General features: G+C 45.2%; 1 protein-coding gene and 1 long non-coding RNA gene across 5 annotated transcripts in view; both read right to left on the reverse strand.

Moving 5' to 3' along the window:
• The window catches only part of COG6 (component of oligomeric golgi complex 6), a 74,682-nt gene that overhangs the window by 50,416 nt on the left and 2,610 nt on the right, over positions 1 to 21,656 (reverse strand). For all 4 annotated transcript variants that reach the window (XM_083606532.1, XM_083606533.1, XM_083606531.1 and 1 more), the window contains exons 4-15: positions 20,304 to 20,362; positions 18,142 to 18,253; positions 16,028 to 16,110; positions 15,169 to 15,239; positions 12,808 to 12,901; positions 9,422 to 9,550; positions 9,239 to 9,330; positions 8,147 to 8,211; positions 6,817 to 6,908; positions 5,490 to 5,607; positions 2,856 to 2,987; positions 1,657 to 1,824 (exon numbers count right to left, since the gene is read on the reverse strand). In XM_083606532.1, the coding sequence (XP_083462658.1) occupies positions 1,657 to 1,824; positions 2,856 to 2,987; positions 5,490 to 5,607; positions 6,817 to 6,908; positions 8,147 to 8,211; positions 9,239 to 9,330; positions 9,422 to 9,550; positions 12,808 to 12,901; positions 15,169 to 15,239; positions 16,028 to 16,110; positions 18,142 to 18,253; positions 20,304 to 20,362 (1,215 nt within the window). The remainder of the gene's footprint in view (positions 1 to 1,656; positions 1,825 to 2,855; positions 2,988 to 5,489; positions 5,608 to 6,816; positions 6,909 to 8,146; positions 8,212 to 9,238; positions 9,331 to 9,421; positions 9,551 to 12,807; positions 12,902 to 15,168; positions 15,240 to 16,027; positions 16,111 to 18,141; positions 18,254 to 20,303; positions 20,363 to 21,656) is intronic.
• Positions 1 to 21,656, reverse strand: part of LOC310759535 — an 89,121-nt gene that overhangs the window by 19,896 nt on the left and 47,569 nt on the right. The gene's annotated exons all lie outside the window — the stretch shown is intronic.

The following is a 21,656-nucleotide window of genomic DNA, read 5'->3' on the forward strand; positions in this document are numbered from 1 at the left end:
CGTAGTTTGTATGTGTTGTCTTTCCTTCGTGTAAAGAAAAAAAAGGAGCATGTGTTGCAAGGCATGGGTGAAGCATTTACCTGCTTCACTACTGCTGTTTTGTCTTAAGGTGAAGGGACCCCTGACCGTTAGGTCCAGTCGTGGCCGACTCTGGGGTTGCGGCACTCATCTTGCTTTATTGGCTGAGGGAGCCGGCGTACAGCTTCCAGGTCATGTGGCCAGCATGACCAAGCCGCTTCTGGCGAACCAGAGCAGCGCACGGAAACACCATTTACCTTCCCGCCAGATTTATCTACTTGCACTTTGACGTGCTTTCGAACTGCTAGGTTGGCAGGAGCAGGGACTGAACAACAGGAGCTCACCCCGTCGCGGGGATTCGAACCACCGACCTTCCGATCAGCAAGCCCAAGGCTCAGTGGTTTAGACCACAGCGCCACCCGCGTCCCTCTGTTTTGTCTTAGCTTCCCGTAAATTACGTTTCTGTGGTTGTACACATCTGTATGTTGACTTTACATACAAAGCTGTGAGGATACACATTTTGAGGAGCTTGTTTCACATTTACCGTATTTTTCCATCTATAAGACACTCCCATGTATAACCCCCCCTAATTTTAGAGACTCAATTTTAAGAAAATGAGGGGAGATAGACCAAAGTTGTTGAGCTTTCCTCCCCCCCCCCCCCCCCCGTGGGCAGGAAACACTACCTAGGTCAGGGGAAGTTGCGCTCCCCCCAGTCAGCCAGTTGGTGAGAGCACAACTTCCTCCATGCCGCTGCGCGCAGGAAACAATCTAGGGAGTGTTTCCCGCTTGCTGCGGCATTGAGGGAAGTTGCGCTCCTACCACTATCCGTGTATTGGACAACCCCAGTTTTTTGACATGATATTTGAGTCAAAGAACCTTGTCTGATACACAGAAACATACGACATTCCCTGTTGGCATTTTTTCATCTCCGCCAAGCTAAGCAGTTGGCTCCTTACCTCTCTCGCCCTGACCTAGCCACTGTGATCCACGTGACAATCACCTCCAGACTGGATTATTGTAACTCGCTCTATGTGGGGCTGACCCAGAAACTCCAGCGGGTGCAGAATGCCGCAGCGAGACTCCTTACGGGGTCCTCACTGCGAGATCACATTCACCCGGTGCTATACCAGCTGCACTGGCTCCCGGTGGAGTACAGGATCAGGTTTAAGGTGCTGGTTTTAACCTTTAAAGCCCTATACGGCCTAGGACCCTCGTACCTACGGGACCGCCTCTCCTGGTATGTCCCACAGAGGAACTTAGGGTCTTCAAACAAAAACATCTTGGAGGTCCCGGGCCACAGGGAGGTTAGGCTGGCCTCAAACAGAGCCAGGGCTTTTTCGGCTGTGGCTCCGATCTGGTGGAACGCTCTGTCACAAGAGACTAGGGCCCTGCAGGACTCCCTCCTTTGGCAATCTTCACAGAACTCTAGCCCAATGGTTGCCATCAATTTGATTTGAATTAATTTTATAATGAAATGATTTTAAAATGTTGTATTATTTTATTGTTGTTAGCTGCCCTGAGCCCAGCTTCGCCTGGGGAGGGCGGGATATAAATAAAAATTTATTTTTATTATTATTATAATTATTATTAATGTTTGATAGCAAAGAAAACATCGGGAGGTTGACTGGACGTTTACCTGGTACTGTAACATTTCTAGCCGTTTATCTGTGAATTCAAACAGAGCCAGCGTTGTCTTCATCATATGAAGCGAATTCACCATGAAGGTTGCCATGTCAGCAGACCCCAAGTTACTGGCAGACACAGTGCACATCTGCAGCAGGGGATCCAGCACACAAGAGAGAACCTAACGGGAAAAAGAGCATGCAAAAAATGCTGTAACTGGTGAGAATTCTTGTCCATTGCCCTTTCTCTACATCTCCCAAAGCGGAGGAATGGTGCTGAAACGGGGGGAACGGCATTTGCCTCCGAAAGGAGCTTCAGGTGCTACAAAGAAGCATTGCCAGCCACTTGCGTTGTCTACTGCACAGTCAGCTGGCTTGTTAAAAGTCTGAAAAGGATGTTGCACAGGGAAGTTGCACAAGTCATTGCCAGCCCGATGCAGACGCAACAGCTTAGGCAATTGGTGATGCTTGCTTATGATGTCCAAACCTTGCTCTGAGAAAAAGGCAGGTTCGAATTACAAGGAGGCTGGACATTTAAACCAAACGTTCCAACAGTTTCGTATCAGGAGCAACACAGCAACAGAGTGGGCTGCAGCTCCCTGGTTTTCAATGCAACTCATAACACGCAACAGAGTGGGGTGCCTTGCGTCGTGGACATCCAAGCTCAGGATCACATCACAGGTCCACACAATAAGCTGAGACTGCTCATCACTGTTGCTTAAACAGAAGAGAAACAGCGAAGATGGCGCTTAAAATGAGGTAAACAGGAAAAGGTAAGGCCTGAGGTCAAGGGATAGCCAGCAAGGAGAAGAAACCTGCCCTGCCCTGTGCAAAAACAGAGAATAATTGAAAGAGGAGGAATCTCCAGCACTCAACGAGGTGAGGTGGGGGCTAGGTCACATGATCTACCCATGTGACATTGTTAGACATCTCTGCTGCCAAACATAAAACAATGTTTTCTCTCGCAGGAGAGCCCCAGACACAACTGCAGGAGCTGCTCACCACTGTCTATTCTTGGACCTGATCTTCGCAAAATAATTCCACTTCTGCTATAATTAGAAATTGCCACGGATCCAGCAGCATTTCTCCTTTTTTTCTGCTGGGAAACCTAGCATGGAATTTAATGGTCTGAATCACGGTTTTTATCATCCCATCCCCCCAAAGCCCTTCCCTCAAGCTGCTGCGGCTCCTATACAATTTCAACCAATTTTACCTGCCCAAAGTCAGCTTGGCGGGTATCCAAAGGAATGACGCAAGAGTCGTGTGATGCTAGAACCTCCCGCAGCAGAGCAAGGGTCTGAGTCAGTGCAGAGCTTGGGCCAAGATCTGCAGGCGGCAGTTCAACCTACAAAACAAATTACAACTTATTACTAAACTGAAAACTACGGAGAGACCTGGTCTGAATAGAGATATTGGATTCTTGTCTCATTACATATGCTAAAGCTATTTTTGGCCATCTGCATACTATCCCTTGCTTTTTCCTGTAGGACTAATTGCAGTCGTTAACAGTTGTCAACAGGTTTACAATACCCATTGAGTCAATCACCCATCTCCTACAGTGGTACCTCAGGTTACATACGCTTCAGGTTACATACGCTTCAGGTTACAGACTCCGCTAACCCAGAAATAGTGCTTCAGGTTAAGAACTTTGCTTCAGGATGAGAACAGAAATCGGGCTCCGGCGGCGCGGCGGCAGCAGGAGGCCCCATTAGCTAAAGTGGTGCTTCAGGTTAAGAACAGTTTCAGGTTAAGAACGGACCTCCGGAACGAATTAAGTACTTAACCTGAGGTACCACTGTACTACCCTTCTGAGAAAAACCCAACCCCACCGTCCCACTATACATAAGGGTCTGGTGACTTCTGTTTCAGTGTATCTGAAGAAGTGTGCACGCACACGAAAGTCCTAACTTGATGGACGGATGATTGATTGATTGATTTAAAATGAGCATCATGAATCCTGCTATGTAACGAGCTTGGAAACTCCCTATATCAAAGGCATGTTGTGGGCCTGACAACATATAGGAAGCACATCAGTGAATTATACCATGTATCAGACGTCTGTCCATCCCATGTTGGCATCCCTTCAAGGGGGCGAGAGCCACATCCAGCCCCTCTGCCTTCCATAGCTCTGTTACAACCTAATCCCTTTGCATTGTTTACCACCAGCAAAGATCCTCTTCTTCTTTTTTTCAGCCAAGAAAAGGGTCTTGTTCTGACCTGTGGGCCAGGTGTTTGTTCAACCTTACTTTCAGATGCTGGGAGAGTGAAAACCACAGCTCTCTGTCCACAGTACATATGAGAACTGCTCTGTTATCCTGAACAGTCAATCAACAAAATCTGTGTGAATTTCTTAGCTGAGGAGATGCATATGAACTGGTGAAGAGCCACACTTGGCCAATGTTTTAATGTGGGGAATTGTCCTGGTGGAATTGTGCACCACACACGTGTCTACTGCAAGCCTAAAACCGTTCCTAAAAATTGGCTGATGTGCCGTGAGACTCCCTATGAAAACACTGTACTCTGAGAAGCTCGTGGGTGGTCACCAGGATCCACAGCAACTAGGAGCAACTAACAACTGAACCATCTGAAATGTACCGTATTTTTCGCTCCATAAGACACACTTTTTTCCTCCTAAAAAGGGGAAATGTCTGTGTGTCTTATGGAGTGAATGTGTGGTCAATTGCAGGCTCCCTTTCTGGCCCTTGCCCAGGCCTCCACTGTTGAATGTTCTACAGATGGAGGCTGTTTGTTTCCCCAGCGACATGTGACTGGCTGATTATCTGTCTGGAAACACAGCTCCCTTTCCTTTCCTAAAGAAGATGCAGAACTGTGAGTTGAACCCCATAAAAACAGGATTTTTCCCCTTTGCAAAAGAAGCTGCACAACTGTGAGCTGATCCCCCCAAAAACGGGGCTTTCCCCCTTTCCTCCTCTAAAAACTAGGTGGGTCTTATGGTCAGGTGTGTCTTATGGAGTGAAAAATATGGTAGTTATGCCTCAAAAAGGGAGCAGGTGCCGGGGAGTGCATGCAGGGACGAGGGCAAGTAGCAAGAAATTCAGTACACTGACTCAGCTTTCTTTTGTGTATCAGGGCCAAAAACAGAGAAATACGAAAGGGTGAAGGATTCTCCCTACCTCCTGCCTTGATTTCTGGTGCTCGCACCAGGACAGAACTGAGAAAAACCTTGCACACTAGACCACTGCTGTAAAAACCTTGCTGGATTTTCATAGTGACCACTGTGGATCAGCAATGGTGGCAACAGCAACTATGATCCCAAGTGTCAACATGGCGTAGCAGTGACAGACTACGCCAGAATGTATGAGCTCCGAGTAGTGGCAGTTAGAGAATAACTGGCAACTTTTACTCTTTAGCGTCCCAACGCAAATATACGCGGTGCGAGTTTACTGATTTGTTGACCTGCGTTCATTTCAGGTAGGTGTTCCTTAGCGAAGTATACTAAGTTTGTCACTCAGTGGCCTCGTTTCACTTCTTTTAGTGCAAAAGGCTTTAAGCGCCAGTTTTGAGGTGGCACTGAAGTAAACTGCGTTGGCCGGTGGGAGGGGGAAGGTGCAGAAGAAGGAAAGGGCAGAGAAGTCTGGTGAGCAGCATAGGCGAGACTTGGCGCTGAAGGGTGCTGATGGACCAGGGAGTTTCACATGGTGCTAAGAAGGCAACGGTGCACACATGAAATGAAAAAGCCAACAGCGAAGTTGGTGATCACTTCGATAGTACAGAATCTGGACTTCCAAGGTTGATACCTGCACAGGGGGTCCACTGACAATGCTACAGAACCTACAACTGCAGAAGTAGGGAAGGGGGAGAGAGTTGACTAACTCCTGAAACAGACCTTATCCATCAGTTTGCTTGCATGAAGGCTCAAACTGTTGAAGAATATCTTTTTACTCAAGACATGCATCTCTTCCATTGTAGTTAACAGCATGGCTGCGGTGTTCCCCACAATATTACTGGAAATTGGGAAAGAGAGAGAGAGTGAGTCAGTAAGAAATTTCACAATAACCAAAGCAGACATATATCAAAGTCCAGCTATTTAGCCCAATAAAATGCTACAAAATGCCTTCTGAAAAAATAGCACCTAGTAACTAAAAGAAACCTATATATTGCCTGATGCTTTTAGGTGTTCTCTAAAGGCAAGAGGAGACACGGGTGGCACTGTGGCGACGGGGTGAGCTCCTGCTATTCGGTCCCTGCTCCTGCCAACTTAGCCGTTCAAAAGCACGTCAAAGTGCAAGTAGATAAATAGGTACCGCTCTGGCGGGAAGGTAAACGGCGTTTTCGTGCGCTGCTCTGGTTTGCCAGAAGCGGCTTAGTCATGCTGGCCACATGACCCGGAAGCTGTACACCAGCTCCCTCGGCCAATAAAGCAAGAGCGCCGCAACCCCAGAGTCATCCGCGACTGGACCTAACCGTCAGGGGTCCCTTTACCTTTAAAGGCAAGAGGCCACCAAACTCTGAGGAGTGGGAACCGTGCGGCCTTCCAAATGTTGTTGGATTATTACTATCATCCCTGACTACTGGCTATGTTGCTTGGAGCTGAATGGAGTTGCAATCTTACAACATATGGAGGGCCTGAGGCTACCCATGGCTCTGCTAGATGCTGATATTATTGAGTTCCATAAATTATTTCCCTTATGTAGAACAGCTGGTTTAATGTCCTTTACGATGTGGAACATGTACTTGCTCTCATCAATGAATACATGGCTTTGAAGTAAAGTGAACTGACGTGATTCTATTCTCCTTTTGGAAATTCTGCAGGAAAATTGGAAAAGCAGGGCAACTTCAAAGCTGAGTGTTTTGCAAAAGGATGCTTTTTCTAATGGCCAATTATGGTCCGACTAGTTGCCTCGGAAGCTCAGCATAATGGTACTATCATTGCTTGAAGAGGGCAGGAGTCCAGGGATGTAATTTTAAAGAAGGAGCAAAATGAACTGAAAGCACATCGAAAGGGTTTTGTTGTGATAACATCAGAGTATTTTTTTCCAAATACAAGTTATAAATAGTATAGAGATTATCTTTTTAATAAAATAAAGATTTCTTACTTACTAAAAGCAGTACTAGGACTTTGTTATTTTCCTCCTCAACGCAAAACCAACTCTAAATTCTAAACACTGTAATGCAAAGCAAGGAATTTGCTTTTCTCTTTTGTTTCCCTTTACCTGATGGTGTGGTGGTAAAATTTGAGAAGATTAGAAATTTTATACAACAGGACTGCTCCTGGTTCAGCTACGATCACCTGTTCAATCCTAACCTGAGAAAACAGATTGACACAAACATTAGTTATGCAGAAATCTTTCACATCCCATTATGAAGACGACGTCTATGTTGTCTTCAAAAGGGACGCGGGTGTCGCTATGTGTTAAACCACAGAGCCTAGGACTTGCCGATCAGAAGGTTGGTGGTTCAAATCCCCGCGATGGGGTGAGCTCCCGTTGCTCGGTCCCTGCTCCTGCCAACCTAGCAGCTCGAAAGCATGAAGTGCAAGTAGATAAATAGGTACCACTCTGGCGGGAAGGTAAACAGCATTTCTGTGCGCTGCTCTGGTTCGCCAGAAGCAGCTTAGTCATGCTGGCCACATGATCCGGAAGCTGTATGCCGGCTCCCTCGGCCAATAAAGCGAGATGAGCGCCGCAACCCCAGAGTTGGCCACGACTGGACCTAATGGTCAGGGGTCCCTTTACCTTTTTTATGTTGTCTTCAAGCAGGTAAGACATTAGGGGTGGGGTGGGGGTTGGGAGGTATGGGTGCGGCAGCAGAACTGCTGGATTGGTTCTGCTGATGCCCTCATTCTGCCCCTGCCCCATCCCAGTATTCAGAAGCAGGAAGCCAGGGCTGCAGTCTTGGCCCTCCCATTAATCATGCCTGTTTTTCTGGGACCAGTAACTTGAGGCATGAAATGTTAAAAGTTTTGCTTCAAATGAGGTTGGAAAATTCATCATGACGAAATAATTTAGGGAAATAAGAAGCCAGTATTGTTTTGAAGAAATATATAACGAGAACAACGGACAGGTTTCCAACAAGTTTTGTCCTGCTTTTTCCACTCTTTGTTTATAGGACTATATGGGAAAATGCACCTTGTTAATAAATGCAGTCTTATTCCAATGGGGACGCGGGTGGCGCTGTGGGTTAAACCACAGAGCCTAGGACTTGCCGATCAGAAGGTCGGCGGTTCAAATCCCCGCGATGGGGTGAGCTCCCGTTGCTCGGTCCCTGCTCCTGCCAACCTAGCAGCTCGAAAGCATGAAGTGCAAGTAGATAAATAGGTACCACTCTGGCGGGAAGGTAAACGGCGTTTCCGTGTGCCGCTCTGGTTCGCCAGAAGTGGCTTTGTCATGCTGGCCACATGACCCGGAAGTATGCCGGCTCCCTCGGCCAATAAAGCGAGATGAGCACCGCAACCCGAGTCAGCCACAACTGGACCTAATGGTCAGGGGTCCCTTTACCTTTACCTATTCCAAGGGCACACATAAACCAACATATTCCACCCACCTTTAGAGGCCGGCAAACTCCTTCTGTGATGTGTCCAATCACTTCTTGCATATTTTTTTCCACTCCTGAAAGGAAACACAGCGAGAGTTATTCAGAGGTATTTCAGCAACCATGCTTCCCGTTACCACACACTCCCTTGAAAAAAGTCACACCTAGGCAGCTCTAACACATCACAGATTCTGTGAGAATTGTGTATATTTTCCCCTCATGCTATAAGCTGCCTTGAGCATGGTTATAATTATGGAAAGTCGGTACACAAATAAAATGATTATGTATGTAAAACCGCCCAAATCCAACTTGCTTACTTGCCACATCTCTCTGTGCACACCTTGGACTTGCCAACACTTTTTTTTACAATCCTCCATGCCCCCATACCCCAATTACACAGAACAAATATCTGCTGAAGTACACTGGCACATGTTTATCGCCACATACATCTTTCCCTGGAGATTCCAAACACACATTTCCTATGTGGTGGGAATGTAAGATTGTAAAAAATTACTGGGAAATGATCTATAACGAATTGAAAGAAAAGGTTAAAATAACATTTGTAAAGAAACCAGAAGCTTTTATTTTGGGTATTTTAGGGCAAGATGTGAAGAAAGAATTGAGGACACTATGTATGCAACAACAGCAGCAAGAATTTTAATAGCACAAAACTGGAAGATGGGAGAAATACCATTCAAAGAACAATGGCATGGAAAATTGATGGAATATGCAGAATTAGCAAAATTGACAGATAAACTGCGTGAAAAAGATAACAGTGACTTTGGAAAAGAATGGGAACCTTTTGTAACATGCTTGCAGAAACAAAGTAAAAGTATGGACTCTATGGCAGGGTTTAAATAGACATACATAATGTAATTAGAGAGAACAAGAAAGACAACAATGTGATAATATGCTACTATACATAAGCAGCAGAATGCAACAAGCGGTTTAACAATCCAAAAACGGAAACGGAGGGAAGCCAAGGGAGAGAGGGGAATTTATAAAACGATTGTTTGGTTAAGTTGTATGATATATGTATGAAAACCAATAAAAACTGATTTTAAAAAACCAAACAAATACACATTTCCTGAAATTGAGCAATACCTTCAGTAGTGATATGTTTTAACAGGGCTTCCAGATGCTCTTTTTCTGAAGCAGTAGCCTGATGCAGCCAAGCCAACATGTCTCCTACATATCTAAAACCAAAAACCAAAACATCCTGCTGCATTAAATGATTATTCTAGCAGCAAAACCACTATGCAGCGTACGCTTCCGTGACTGCTGTACCTCAGAGGATCGTGGGAATGCATTTCGATAGGCCGGGGGGTTCCTCCTGGACCTCCTCTAGTAAGAGCATCGATAAAACCACGGACCACAGCACTTCTTCTGGCTGTTGCAAACTCGTCAAGCGTGTATCTACAGTGGAAATGAATAATAATAATAATAATAATAATAATAAATTTTATTTATATCCCGCCCTCCCCAGCCGAAGCCGGGCTCAGGGTGGCTAACAACAATCAAATAATCAAACAATCAAATAAACCAACATTCTAAAAATATTTCATTATAAAAATTAATTAAAATCAAGTTGATGGCAACCATTAAGCAAAACTCTGTGCAGGTTGCCAGAGGAGGGAGTCAGGCTGCGCCCTGACCAAAGGCCTGGTGGAACAACTCTGTCTTGCAGGCCCTGCGGAAAGATGTCAGGTCCCGCAGGGCCCTAGTCTCTTGTGACAAAGCGTTCCACCAGATTGGAGCCGCAGCCGAGAAGGCCCTGGCTCTAGTTGAGGCCAGCCTAACCTCTCTGAGGCCTGGGACCTTCAGGATGTTTTTATTTGCAGACCATAGGTTTCTTTGTGGGGCATACCAGGAGAGGCGGTCCCGTAGGTACGAGGGTCCTAGGCCGTATAGGGCTTTAAAGGTTAAAACCAGCACCTTAAACCTGATCCTGTACTCCACCGGGAGCCAGTGCAGCTGATATAGTACCGGATGAATGTGGTCTCACAGCAAAGACCCCATAAGGAGTCTCGCCGCGGCATTCTGCACCCACTGGAGTTTCTGGGTCAGTCTCAAGGGCAGCCCCACGTAGAGCGAGTTACAATAATCCAGTCTGGAGGTGACCGTCGCATGGATCACAGTGGCTAGGTCAGGGCGAGAGAGATAAGGGGCCAACTGCTTAGCTTGGCGGAGATGAAAAAATGCCGCCTTTGTTATAGCTGTGATCTGCGCCTCCATAGAGAGGGAGGTATCGAAGATTACACCCAAACTCTTAACAGACGGTGCTGGCACTAACTGCACCCCCGCAAGAGATGGGAGTTGCCCCCTCAATCCCATATCGTCCCGTCCCAGCCAGAGGACCTCTGTCTTCGAAGGATTTAACTTCAACCGGCTCCCAAAGAGGCACTTTATTAAAAGGCATGTGCTTTATATTGCCACTCCAATCATTAAGGTGCCTTGCTTTATGGGAATGTAAGTATGCCATGCACAGAAACAAACTGTCTGAATAATTGACCACTTGAGCTCCGAAAATACTTTTCACGGCGTGAAATTGGTCGGTACCATGCCCCAGCCTCCCAACATAGGATCTGGTGGTTTGTTTCAAAAGACAACAGGTTCCCTGAATAAATTCTATGTGGATGAGCTACCTAATCATCTGCGGTTCCAGATGGGAAATGACCACCTAAGCTAGAAAATATGGGAATACAGTGGTACTTTGGTTTAAGAACAGCTTAGTTTATGAACAACCGGCTGCAAACCCGGAAGTAGGTGTTTTGGTTTGTGAACTTTGCCCTGGAAGCAGAACATGTTCCGCTTCCTGTTGAGTGTGTTCCATTTGTAAATTGAGTCCCCCTGCTGTTATAGGAAAACACGCCTTAGCTTAAGAATGCTTTGGTTTAAGAACGGAATTTTGGAATGGGTTAAGTTCGGAAACCAAGGTAACAATGTATTATATTGGTGGCAGAGGGTTTTTTAAAGGGGGGGGCCTGCAACACATGGGCCAAATTAAGCCTGCCTGACACTAGTTTAGAATTAGGTTTCAATCAGGGATCCTTGTTTAAACCCATGGGTTTGAAGCTGATTTATTATGAAAATAAGTTTGCTAACAGGGGTAGAGCGCAGTTGGTCAGGGTGTGATGCAGATAATGCCAAAGTTGCAGGCTTGATCGCTGTAACAGACAGCTGCATATTCTTGCATTGCAAGGGGTTGGACCAGATGATTGTCAGGGCCCCTTCCAGCGCTATGATTCTACAGTGGTACCTCGCGTTACATACGCTTCAGGTTACATACGCTTCAGGTTACAGACTCCGCTAACCCAGAAATAGTACCTCGGGTTAAGAACTTTGCTTCAGGATGAAAACAGAAATCGCGCAGCAGTGGCATGGCAGCAGTGGGAGGCCCCATTAGCTAAAGTGGTGCTTCAGGTTAAGAACAGTTTCAGGTTAAGAACGGACCTCCGGAACGAATTAAGTACGTAACCAGAGGTACCACTGTATTATTCTTTAAACCAGGATCCCTTGAATGTAATGCTAAGTTCAGATTCTCGAAAGTGAAACCAAACTTTCCAGAGATTCTCCTCCCAGCTATTTTATCTGGGGGGGTGGGGGCGAGGGGGGGTAGAGAAGGCAAGGGGAGTACATGAATCTGATGTTCTGCTTCAACTTGCTGAAGTTCATCCAACTAGCACTAAATCAGAGTCTGATGTTATGTGTGAACTGTGCCTTTGTGTTATAAAGACATAAAAATGTAGAAATAATATTAGGATGTATTTCAGCAAGGCATTTCATTAAACGAAAAGAAAGTTGATGCTATAGGACAGGCATAGGCAAACTTGGTCCTCCAGATGTTTTGGGACTACAACTCCCATCATCCCTGACCACTGGTCCTGTTAGCTTGGGATGGCAGGAGTTATAGTCCCAAAACATCGGGGGGGGCAAGTTTGCCTATGCCTGCTATAGAATTTGGTAGGTGTTCCAAGACTGCCACCTTTTGGTTAATATCAAGCACTGCTAGCATTCTTTAAAAATCACTGCTGCTGAAAAAAAGAAAAGTCATAACATAGCATAGCACAGCATAGCATAGCATAACATAGCAAGCAATAAGGAAGTTCCCTGTTATAATTTGATAGGTAAAGGTAAAGGTAAAGGGACCCCTGACCATTAGGTCCAGTCGTGGCTGACTCTGGGGCTGTGGCGCTCATCTCACTTTATTGGCTGAGGGAGCCGGCATACAGCTTCCGGGTCATGTGGCCAGCATGACTAAGCCGCTTCTGGCGAACCAGAGCAGTGCACGGAAACGCCGTTTACCTTCCTGCTGGAGCAGTACCTATTTATCTACTTGCACTTTGACATGCTTTCAAACTGCTAGGTTGGCAGGAGCAGGGACCGAGCAACAGGAGCTCACCCCGTCGTGGGGATTCGAACCGCCGACCTTCTGATCGGCAAGTCCTAGGCTCAGTGGCTTAACCCACAGCGCCACCCGCGTCCCTGATTTGATAGGTAGTTATCCCAAATCTTTAGCACAAAAGATGTAGAGTGGTGGAAAGTCCCACGCCTTGAAATATTCAATTCCACAATGAATGAACTTTTTAAGCTAGCTGGTGGTCAGAAGGATGAAGCCCCCAGAATATTAATCTTGGTGACATTATGTTCTGCGACTAAGATATGCAACATACTTATAGAGAACAGCCCTGTCCTGCAAAGCTTCCATTGCTTGAGCTAGAACTGGAGAAATGTCACAGGATTCTTGGGTTAAAGTTCTGCATTCGCCTGCAAAGAAGAAAAGACCAGGCCAATAGTAAGCAACGTTCCTAATCTTCACAGCGTTCTAAAAATAATGAATGAAAGTTGTTGCAATCCTATTTGTAACTAAAACGCTTACCGTATTTTTCGCTCTATAAGACGCACTTTCCCCCTCCTAAAAAGTAAGGGGAAATGTGTGTGTGTGTCTTATGGAGCGAGTGCAGGCTGCGCAGCTTTCGCTGAAGTCAGGAGAGCAAGAGTGTGCACCGATCCCTCTTGTTCTCCTGGCTTCAGCAATAGCCACGCAAAGCCTCCTGAGCGCAGCGGAAGCGCTCCTCCCGCTGCGCTCAAGAGGCTTTGCATTGCAAAGAGTCTGAAGAGGCTTGGCACGGCGATCCCAGAAGCCAGAACAGCAAGACGGATCACTGCTTTCGCTGCGCAGCAATCCCTCTTGCTGTTCTGACTTCACTCCGCTGGAGAGGCACTGTGCAGCTTTCCCTCTCTGCGCAGCACCTCTTCAGTGCTGAAAAGGCTCTGTGTGGAGAGGGAAAGCTGCCCAGCGCCCCTTCAGCGAGAGCTATGCAGCGCCCCTTCAGCAAAGCGGGAGGAGAAATGGAAGGGGCTCCGTTTCTCCTGTCGCTTCGCTGAAGGGGTGCTGTGCAGAGAGGGAAAGCTGCGCAGCACCCCTTCAGCGAAGAGCCCCTTCCGTTTTTCCTGCCACTTCGCTGAAGAGGGAGAGAATATTTTTTCCTTGTTCTCCTCCTCTAAAACTAGATGCGTCTTATGGTTGGGTGCGTCTTATAGAGCGAAAAATACAGCGTTTTAAAAACTCCTCATCTCAAGGCCTAGGAGACTAAACTCCTAAGTCCTGCCCAGGGCTGTCATTTTGAGCCATACGTGGTTATTTCCAAATCAGCAGGTCTTGGAACAGGATGCCTAGGGGCTAATAAGGGAGCTTAAAATATTAGAACATTAAAACATTCCAACATTCCAGCTGCCATAAAACTCAGGGAACAAGCTGTGCTATTACGAAGACTGAGACCTCAGATGCAAACTCTGGATAATATTTTTAGGGGCTAAGACCTAAACCACATTTCTAATGGCTGTCATATTCGTATTGCTTATTGTCATATTCGATTGTTAATTCAAACTTAATTCTATTGTGTTTTATGTTTGCTTAGTACGGTATGCGAATCTGGTCTGGGACCGTAATAAATTTTATTATTATTAAAACATTCCTGCTATAAAATTAACCTATTCCTGTAGTGGGGTGGGTGGCTGAAAGATAGAAGAAAGAGAGGAGATAATGCCAATGCAGTTGGTATTGCTTGGCTGGCTGCAAACATTTAATAATAATAATAATAATAATAATAATAGGAAGAAGAAGAAGAAGAAGAAGAAGTTGTTTTTATTTATATCCTGCCCTCCCCAGCCGAAGCTGGGCTCAGAGCGGCTAACAACAGTAAAATATACAACATTCTAAAATCATTTCATTATAAAATCAGCCCAAATCAGATTAATAGCAACCATTGGGCTAGAGTTCTGTGAGGATTGCCAAAGGAGGGGGTCAGGCTGTGCCTTGGCCAAAGGCCTGGTGGAACAGCTCTCTCTTGCAGGCCCTGCGCAAAGATGTCCAGTCCCGCAGGGCCCTTGTCTCTTGTGACAGAGCGTTCCACCAGATTGGAGCCACAGCCGAAAAAGCCCTGGCTCTGGTTGAGGCCAGCCTAACCTCCCTGTGGCCCGGGACCTCCAAGATGTTTTTGTTTGAAGACCGTAAGGTCCTCCGTGGGACATACCAGGAGAGGCGGTCCCATAGGTACGAGGGTCCTAGGCCGTATAGGGCTTTAAAGGTTAAAACCAGCACCTTAAACCTGATCCTGTACTCCACCAGGAGCCAGTGCAGCTGGTATAGCACTGGGTGAATGTGATCCCGCGGCAAGGGATCCCATTTGTCTGTTTTGTTTTATTGTGTAGCTGTTGGTGCTTATTGTTTTAATAATTTTACGTAATTATACGCATGCAAAGTCCTCCTGAAAAACAATATATAAATACAGTAAAATAAATGTTTCTATAAACCATAATGATTTTGGTGCACCAAATAGTACTGGCTAATCTTACACATTAACAAAAAATATATATCCCAGGATTAAATACGAGTGTGATGAGTAAATTGAGGTTATAGAATATGGTAGGTGTTCCAAGACTGCCACCTTGTGGTTAATATCAAGCACTGCTAACATTCTTTAAATAAGCATCTTTTCAAGAAAAAGCATTATCCCAAAAAACTAAGGTACCTTGAGCCCATCGGTAAAGCTGCTCATAAGCAGTCTCTTGAAGCAAGGCCATCTGTTCCATAATTTCTAGGCTGCAAATTTAAAACAATTACATGCTTTTAAAAACTGTTTTATGAAAATAAAAAAATCTTTAAACACATACCGTATTTTTCGCCCCATAGGACGCACCGGCCCATAGGACGCATCAAGTTTTTTTTTGGGGGGGGGGGGGAAATAAAGAAAAAAAATTTATTTCCCCCCCCAGGCGCTTGTGGGGCAGGCAGCGGGGAGAAGCGCTCTTCTCCCTGCCGCCCGCCTTGAGATCAGGTCCGGGGACAGCGGGGAGACGCGCTGCGCCTCCCAGCTGTCCCCGGAGCTTGCGGGGCTGGCGGCGGGGAGAAGCGCTCTTCTCCCCGCCGCCCGCCTTCAGATCAGGTCCGGGGACAGCAGGAAGACGCGCTGCATCTCCCAGCTGTCCCCGGAGCTTGCGGGGCTGGCGGCGGGGTCTCCCCGCCGTCAGCCTCCAAACCACTTCGGGAGACAGCGGGATGGCGGCGTTCCACCTCCCTCTGTCCCCCGACCTTGTGGGGCTGGCGCTGGGGCTCTCCTGAAGCCTGGAGAGCGAGAGGGGTCGGTGCCCACCGACCCCTCTCGCTCTCCAGGCTTCAGTGAAAGCCTGCATTCGCCCCATAGGACGCACACACATTTCCCCTTCATTTTTGGAGGGGAAAAAGTGCGTCCTATAGGGCGAAAAATACGTTAATAATCTTTAGAGCTATTTCCCCGTTCCAAATATATTCACAGCCCACTTTATACAGCTTAAACTGAATGATGACTACTACTTCAGCCATTGCATTGCAGTTGTTTGGTGAGAACTCACCCTGATCTCTGCTGGTTTGTGCGCAGAAGAATCTTGACATCGTTGTGAATTTGTTTTACTCTCCCCAATACCTTAAAAAAGTCCTAGGAAGCGCAAGATTGAAAGTCACTGGTATTTTATTAAAGCAAACTGTCCACACAGAAATATTCCCAGGTCGTTATACTACAGGCCACAAACTTTCCAGTTAAAGGAATTTCTAGTGGGAGGATAGGCAAGATCTCAATGCTAAACAATGCAATACTATTATTAATACTAAAACAAGAGTTTTACTTCACAACCACCATCCCAAACATAATTTCTCCAAATACACATCAAGGTATATATTTAAAGACAACCACCAGGCATGGTCTATGAGCTAAGTCATATTGTATCCTTTCAAGGAGGCAGGTTTGCCATACATGACGCAATTTCGCGAACACAGCCAGTACTCAGCCCTTGCAAACAGTGTCCAGGTGGAAATCACTGAAATGTCCAGGAAAAACTGGGTATATGGCAGCCCATGCCAATAGAGCAGATTTTGGCAAATTTCATTTAAAAATAGCTCAAAAACACACTCTTTTTTTAGATTTTACCAAAAAAAGTGCAACAACTTTGGGCAAAACTAAAGAAAGCTCAACAACTTTGTCAAAAACCTCAACAGCCTTCGTGTGCCAGGAGTTTCACTTTTTGAAGATTTATTTCTTCCTTTTTATTTGTAGGACTAGAAGAGTGTGTGTGTGTGTGTGAGAGAGAGAGAGAGAGAGAGAGAGAGAGAGACAGAGAGGGAGAGAGAGAAAGAGTGTGTAAATGGCTGGTAGTATTTTGATTTTTTTATAGGTAGACCAGGGAATCATGCAGACACAAAATTATGGGACTAACACAAAAAATACACATATAAGCCGTTAAAAACTCATAACCTATAACTCATAACGAAGAAGTAAGGCTTAGCATATAGAGAATGCTTGACAGGCTTTTTAAATATATAACTGATGAAGATGTTAGATTGTTTCTGTATGCCACAACTGCAGCTCTAATTTTACTGGCCAAGAATTGGAAAACACAAGAAGTACCAGGAATGGCAGATGAAGATGATGGACTTTTCGGAGCTAGTCGACCTGACCGGAAGAGTCCGTGACCAGAAGGAGGAGGAGCATCAGGAAGAATGGAAGAACTTCAAAGATTATTTACCTAAGGAAGTTAGATTGGCTTCAACCAGAGCCAGGGCCTTTTCAACTCTGGCTCCGACCTGGTGGAACGCTCTGCCTCATGAGACCAGGGCCCTGCAGGATCTGATTTCTTTCCGCAGGGCCTGTAAGACAGAGTTGTTCCGCCTGGTCTTTGGCTTGGAGCCAATTTGATTCCCTCCCCCTCTTTCTTTTTCCTTTCTCCTCCTGTGATGAGGCTACATTTTAATATTTTAATGTTTCAATATTTTAATGTTGTATTTTAATTTTGTTTTTAAGTTGTAATCATTCAACTTGTTTTTATTATTGCTTGTAAGCCGCTCTGAGCCTGGCCTTGGCTGGGGAGGGCGGGGTATAAATTATTATTATTAAATATGCTAAGATAAAGTAATCAGAAATACTTGCAAAAAAATAGATAGGCTAAGGATTTAAATATATGAAGTTACAGAATATTATGTTTAAAGCAAAGATGAAAAGAAACAAAGATGTTAAGAGGATTAAGTAAATTTTATGAGATTCTGTTTTGGAAAACCGTTACAATGATATATATGGAAATTCAGTCAAGGGAATTTGAGGAATTCACTTAACAATGTTATTAAGATTGGATTAAGTACAGTTATGATGTATGTTTGTTTGTTTGTTTGTTTAAAATTTTGGAAAATTAATAAAAAAAATTGAAATAAATAAATAAATAAATAACTGATGAACACAAGTCTTCAGTAACAAATATGCTTAACTTACAGATTTCAGCATTAATATGCTTAGCCCATGAGTTTTAGTATGAAAGTGCTGGTGAATGTCTGGGTTGAATACTCGGTTTTGATCATATTAACAACATTAGGAGCTATAGGGAATGCACAATATGAAAGGAACAAGGTAAATGGAATAGAAAGGTTCCACCTCAAGTGCTAAAGCTAGAATATTATTGCTGTGCATGCTCATGGTACTTACCTCTGTAACAGGCCCATCTCTTGTGCTTCGAAGGATATTCATTTCTTCTGGAGAAAGCTGGAATTCTGCTATGAAAGCATCTGCTATCTGTGCTTTCAGCTCCAACCTTTGGCTGCAATTAAAAGGTTGAAATTTGAAAATGGGATACTTCTAGCACAGTCATATATGTGTGTCGACTCAGAAGTAAGTCCCAATGAGTTCTTTGGGGTATACTCCCAGAAACGTTTGTCTTGAATGAGCCTTATACATCACTACTTCAAAATAGAATATATAGATAGGTAAAGGTAAAGGGACCCCTGACCATTAGGTCCGGTCATGGCCGACTCTGGGGTTGCGGCGCTCATCTTGCTTTATTGGCCGAGGGAGCCGGCGTACAGCTTCTGGGTCATGTGGCCAGCATGACTAAGCCACTTCTGGCGAACTAGAGCAGCACACGGAAACGCCGTTTACCTTCCCGCCGGAGCAGTATCTATTTATCTACTTGCACTTTGACATGCTTTCAAACTGCTAGGTTGGCAGGAGCAGGGACCGAGCAACGGGAGCTCACCCCGTCACGGGGATTTGAACCGCCGACCTTCTGATTGGCAAGTCCGAAGCTCTGTGGTTTAACCCACAGCGCCACCCGCGTCCCGGAATATATAGATAGAAAGAACAAATAGAGGTTGAAGTGTAAATGAAACTATATTTGAAGTGAAATATCAGAAGAAATTTATTAATGGGTTGGAACCAGAGTGTCCAGTCTGCGAAAGGAACAGCTACGTCTGTCCACAGAGGACACCATGATCCAATTGAGGTTCTTCATTGCAGGAAGGTGGTGGGAAGGCAATATTCACCAGTTTTTCCTTCCTGCAGCAGCCCTCCAGGGTGCCCCAACCATATGCATAGATTTTCAGGGGGGCACTGGGGGAAGGAGGAATAAGTGAACAGCGTATCCCTGGCCCCTTCTTCCAACATAAGCAGATCTCCACTGAGCATAGGTCTGGATCCGACCCAGAAAGCAGAATCAGTTTCAGATATTCTGATAAATGCGGTAAGATCAGATAAATGGTACAATTGGCTTTTTATACAAATTACACTGGGGTGGGGGGGGACGCAGGTGGCGCTGTGGTCTAAACCACTGAGCCTAGGGTTTGCCGATCGGAAGGTCGGCGGTTCGAAACCCCGCGATGGGGTGAGCTCCCGTTGCTCGGTCCCTGCTCCTGCCAACCTAGCAGTTTGAAAGCACGTCAAAGTGCAAGTAGATAAATAGGTATGCTCCGGCGGGAAGGTAAACGGCGTTTCCGTGCGCTGCTCTGGTTTCGCCAGAAGCAGCTTAGTCATGCTGGCCGGAAAAATTGTTTGAGGACAAACGTCGGCTCCCTCAGCCAGTAAAGCGAGATGAGCGCCGCAACCCCAGAGTCGTTTGCAGCCGGACTTAACTGTCAGGGGTCCTTTACCTTTACCTTTTTACACCGGGGGGGGGGGGGGGGGGAGAGAGCACCCTGGAAATAGGATTTTAATCCACTGAAGAAAGACATCCAGCGATCTATGCCACTTCAGTGTATTAAATACGTAGCCCCAGTGATTCACATTGAATCATCCAACAATATAATGATGCAACAAGCAGGAAAATAATACCCACTTAATAAATTAAGCATCTGTAAGAAACTGCTACTTGAGTGTCATTTAACCAGCTTTATACTTACATATCAGTACTCAGTGAGTAAAAGCTAGGTGTTGGGCCACTAGCAAAAAAAATGACTTGCTACCCTTCTTTGCATTCTTGGCAATTTCAATTATTGAGCTAATTTGTTTTAAATTACATCGCGCAACTGAGTTTACTGAACATAGCCTGATACTTATCTTGTCTACTTTAAATAGTAATGAACAGATATTCATTCTTATTGAGAAACTGAAAAGTCCAAGAACCATACTTCTTTAAAGTTCAGAAACTATACTAGGAGGACCTTTCAATGCTCACACAATATTATGCAAAGTGAGTTAATGCAAAATTCTCTCATTCTGAAACTTCTGCGGTTAGAAAAAGGGAAAGATGCATATCCCGTGGCAAACATCTGAAGAACAGTTTAATAAAAATGACCACTGGAAGCAGCCCGAAGGTGACTTCATTCAGAAAAGCATTCTAATTTGACATAAATATAACAAAAGGGGCAAATACATACTTCTCTGCTTGAAGCTTAGTTGTCTTTTCTATTAAATCCTGGGTTTGCTCCTTGGTTGCCTGGAGTAAAGACCAGAATAATTACAGGTAAACCCCATTAAGGTCTTAAGGTATACTTTTTCACTTGCTGTTTCAACCAAATTATAAGTCATTTAAGCACAGAAGAGTGAACAGAAAGGCAGTTAAGTTTCAGAAACAAAGAAAGCTACATTTTTCTTAACCCGGCAGAAAGGCAGAACCCAATATATGCACTTTCTGTATTTATATACCATGGGTAGGCAAACTAAGGCCTGGGGGCTGGATCCGGCCCAATCGCCTTCTAAATCCGGCTCACGGATGTCCGGGAATCAGCGTGTTTTTACATGAGTAGAATGCGTGCTTTTATTTAAAATGCATCTCTGGGTTATTTGTGGGGCATAGGAATTCGTTCATTCCCCCCCCCCCAAAAAAAAATATAGTCTGGCCCCCCACAAGGTCTGAGGGACAGTGGACCGGCCCCTGATTAAAATTTTGCTGACCCCTGCTATATACAGTAGACCCGCAACATATACAGTGGTTTCATTCCAGAAATACCGCATAAAGACAAAATTGTGCATAGTCAAAACATACTGGGTGCAATGGCAGGTGGGATTGCCAAAGTTTCTTTTCTCGGATGCCCTTTCACCCCCCCCCTTTCTTTCCAAACAGGTAAATGTGCACAAAATAAATCTGCTTAAGTTACAGGTCTACTGTACTATCTTCCTAATACAGTGGTACCTTGGGTTAAGTACTTAATTCGTTCCGGAGGTCCATTCTTAACCTGAAACTGTTCTTAATCTGAAGCACCACTTTAGCTAATGGGGCCTCCTGCTGCCGCCAGGGCATGATTTCTGTTCTCATCCTGAAGCAAAGTTCTTAACCTGAAGCACTATTTCTGGGTTAGCGGAGTGTTGAACCTGAAGCGTATGTAACCCAAGGTACCACTGTACTAGAACTAGGGCCCAGTGCAATACAGAAGTGTAGCAAGTGTGCTAGAGTGCTGGTTTGGGTTTGTGGAGATGCAGGTTCAACTCTTCACATGAACTTGGATCAGTCACCCTTTCCGAGCCTAATCTACCGCACAGGATTCTTGTGTGGATAAAAAGGGAACCCACTGAAGGAAGGGTGGGATAAAAATCATAGAGTTGTTCAGTTGGAAGGGATCCCAATGGTCATCTAGCCCAACCCCCTGAAATGTAAGAATCTCAACTAAAAGCATCCATGACAGGTGGCAAATGTAACAACAACATATCCGTCCCGTTAACCTGACAACAATATTGATGATCCCATCAAACTGATCATAATGATCCATAGGAAAAGTGTTTTAGAAACGTTA

This window comes from Podarcis filfolensis (assembly GCF_964270895.1).
Source record: "Podarcis filfolensis genome assembly, chromosome: 3".
Lineage (NCBI taxonomy): Eukaryota > Metazoa > Chordata > Lepidosauria > Squamata > Lacertidae > Podarcis > Podarcis filfolensis.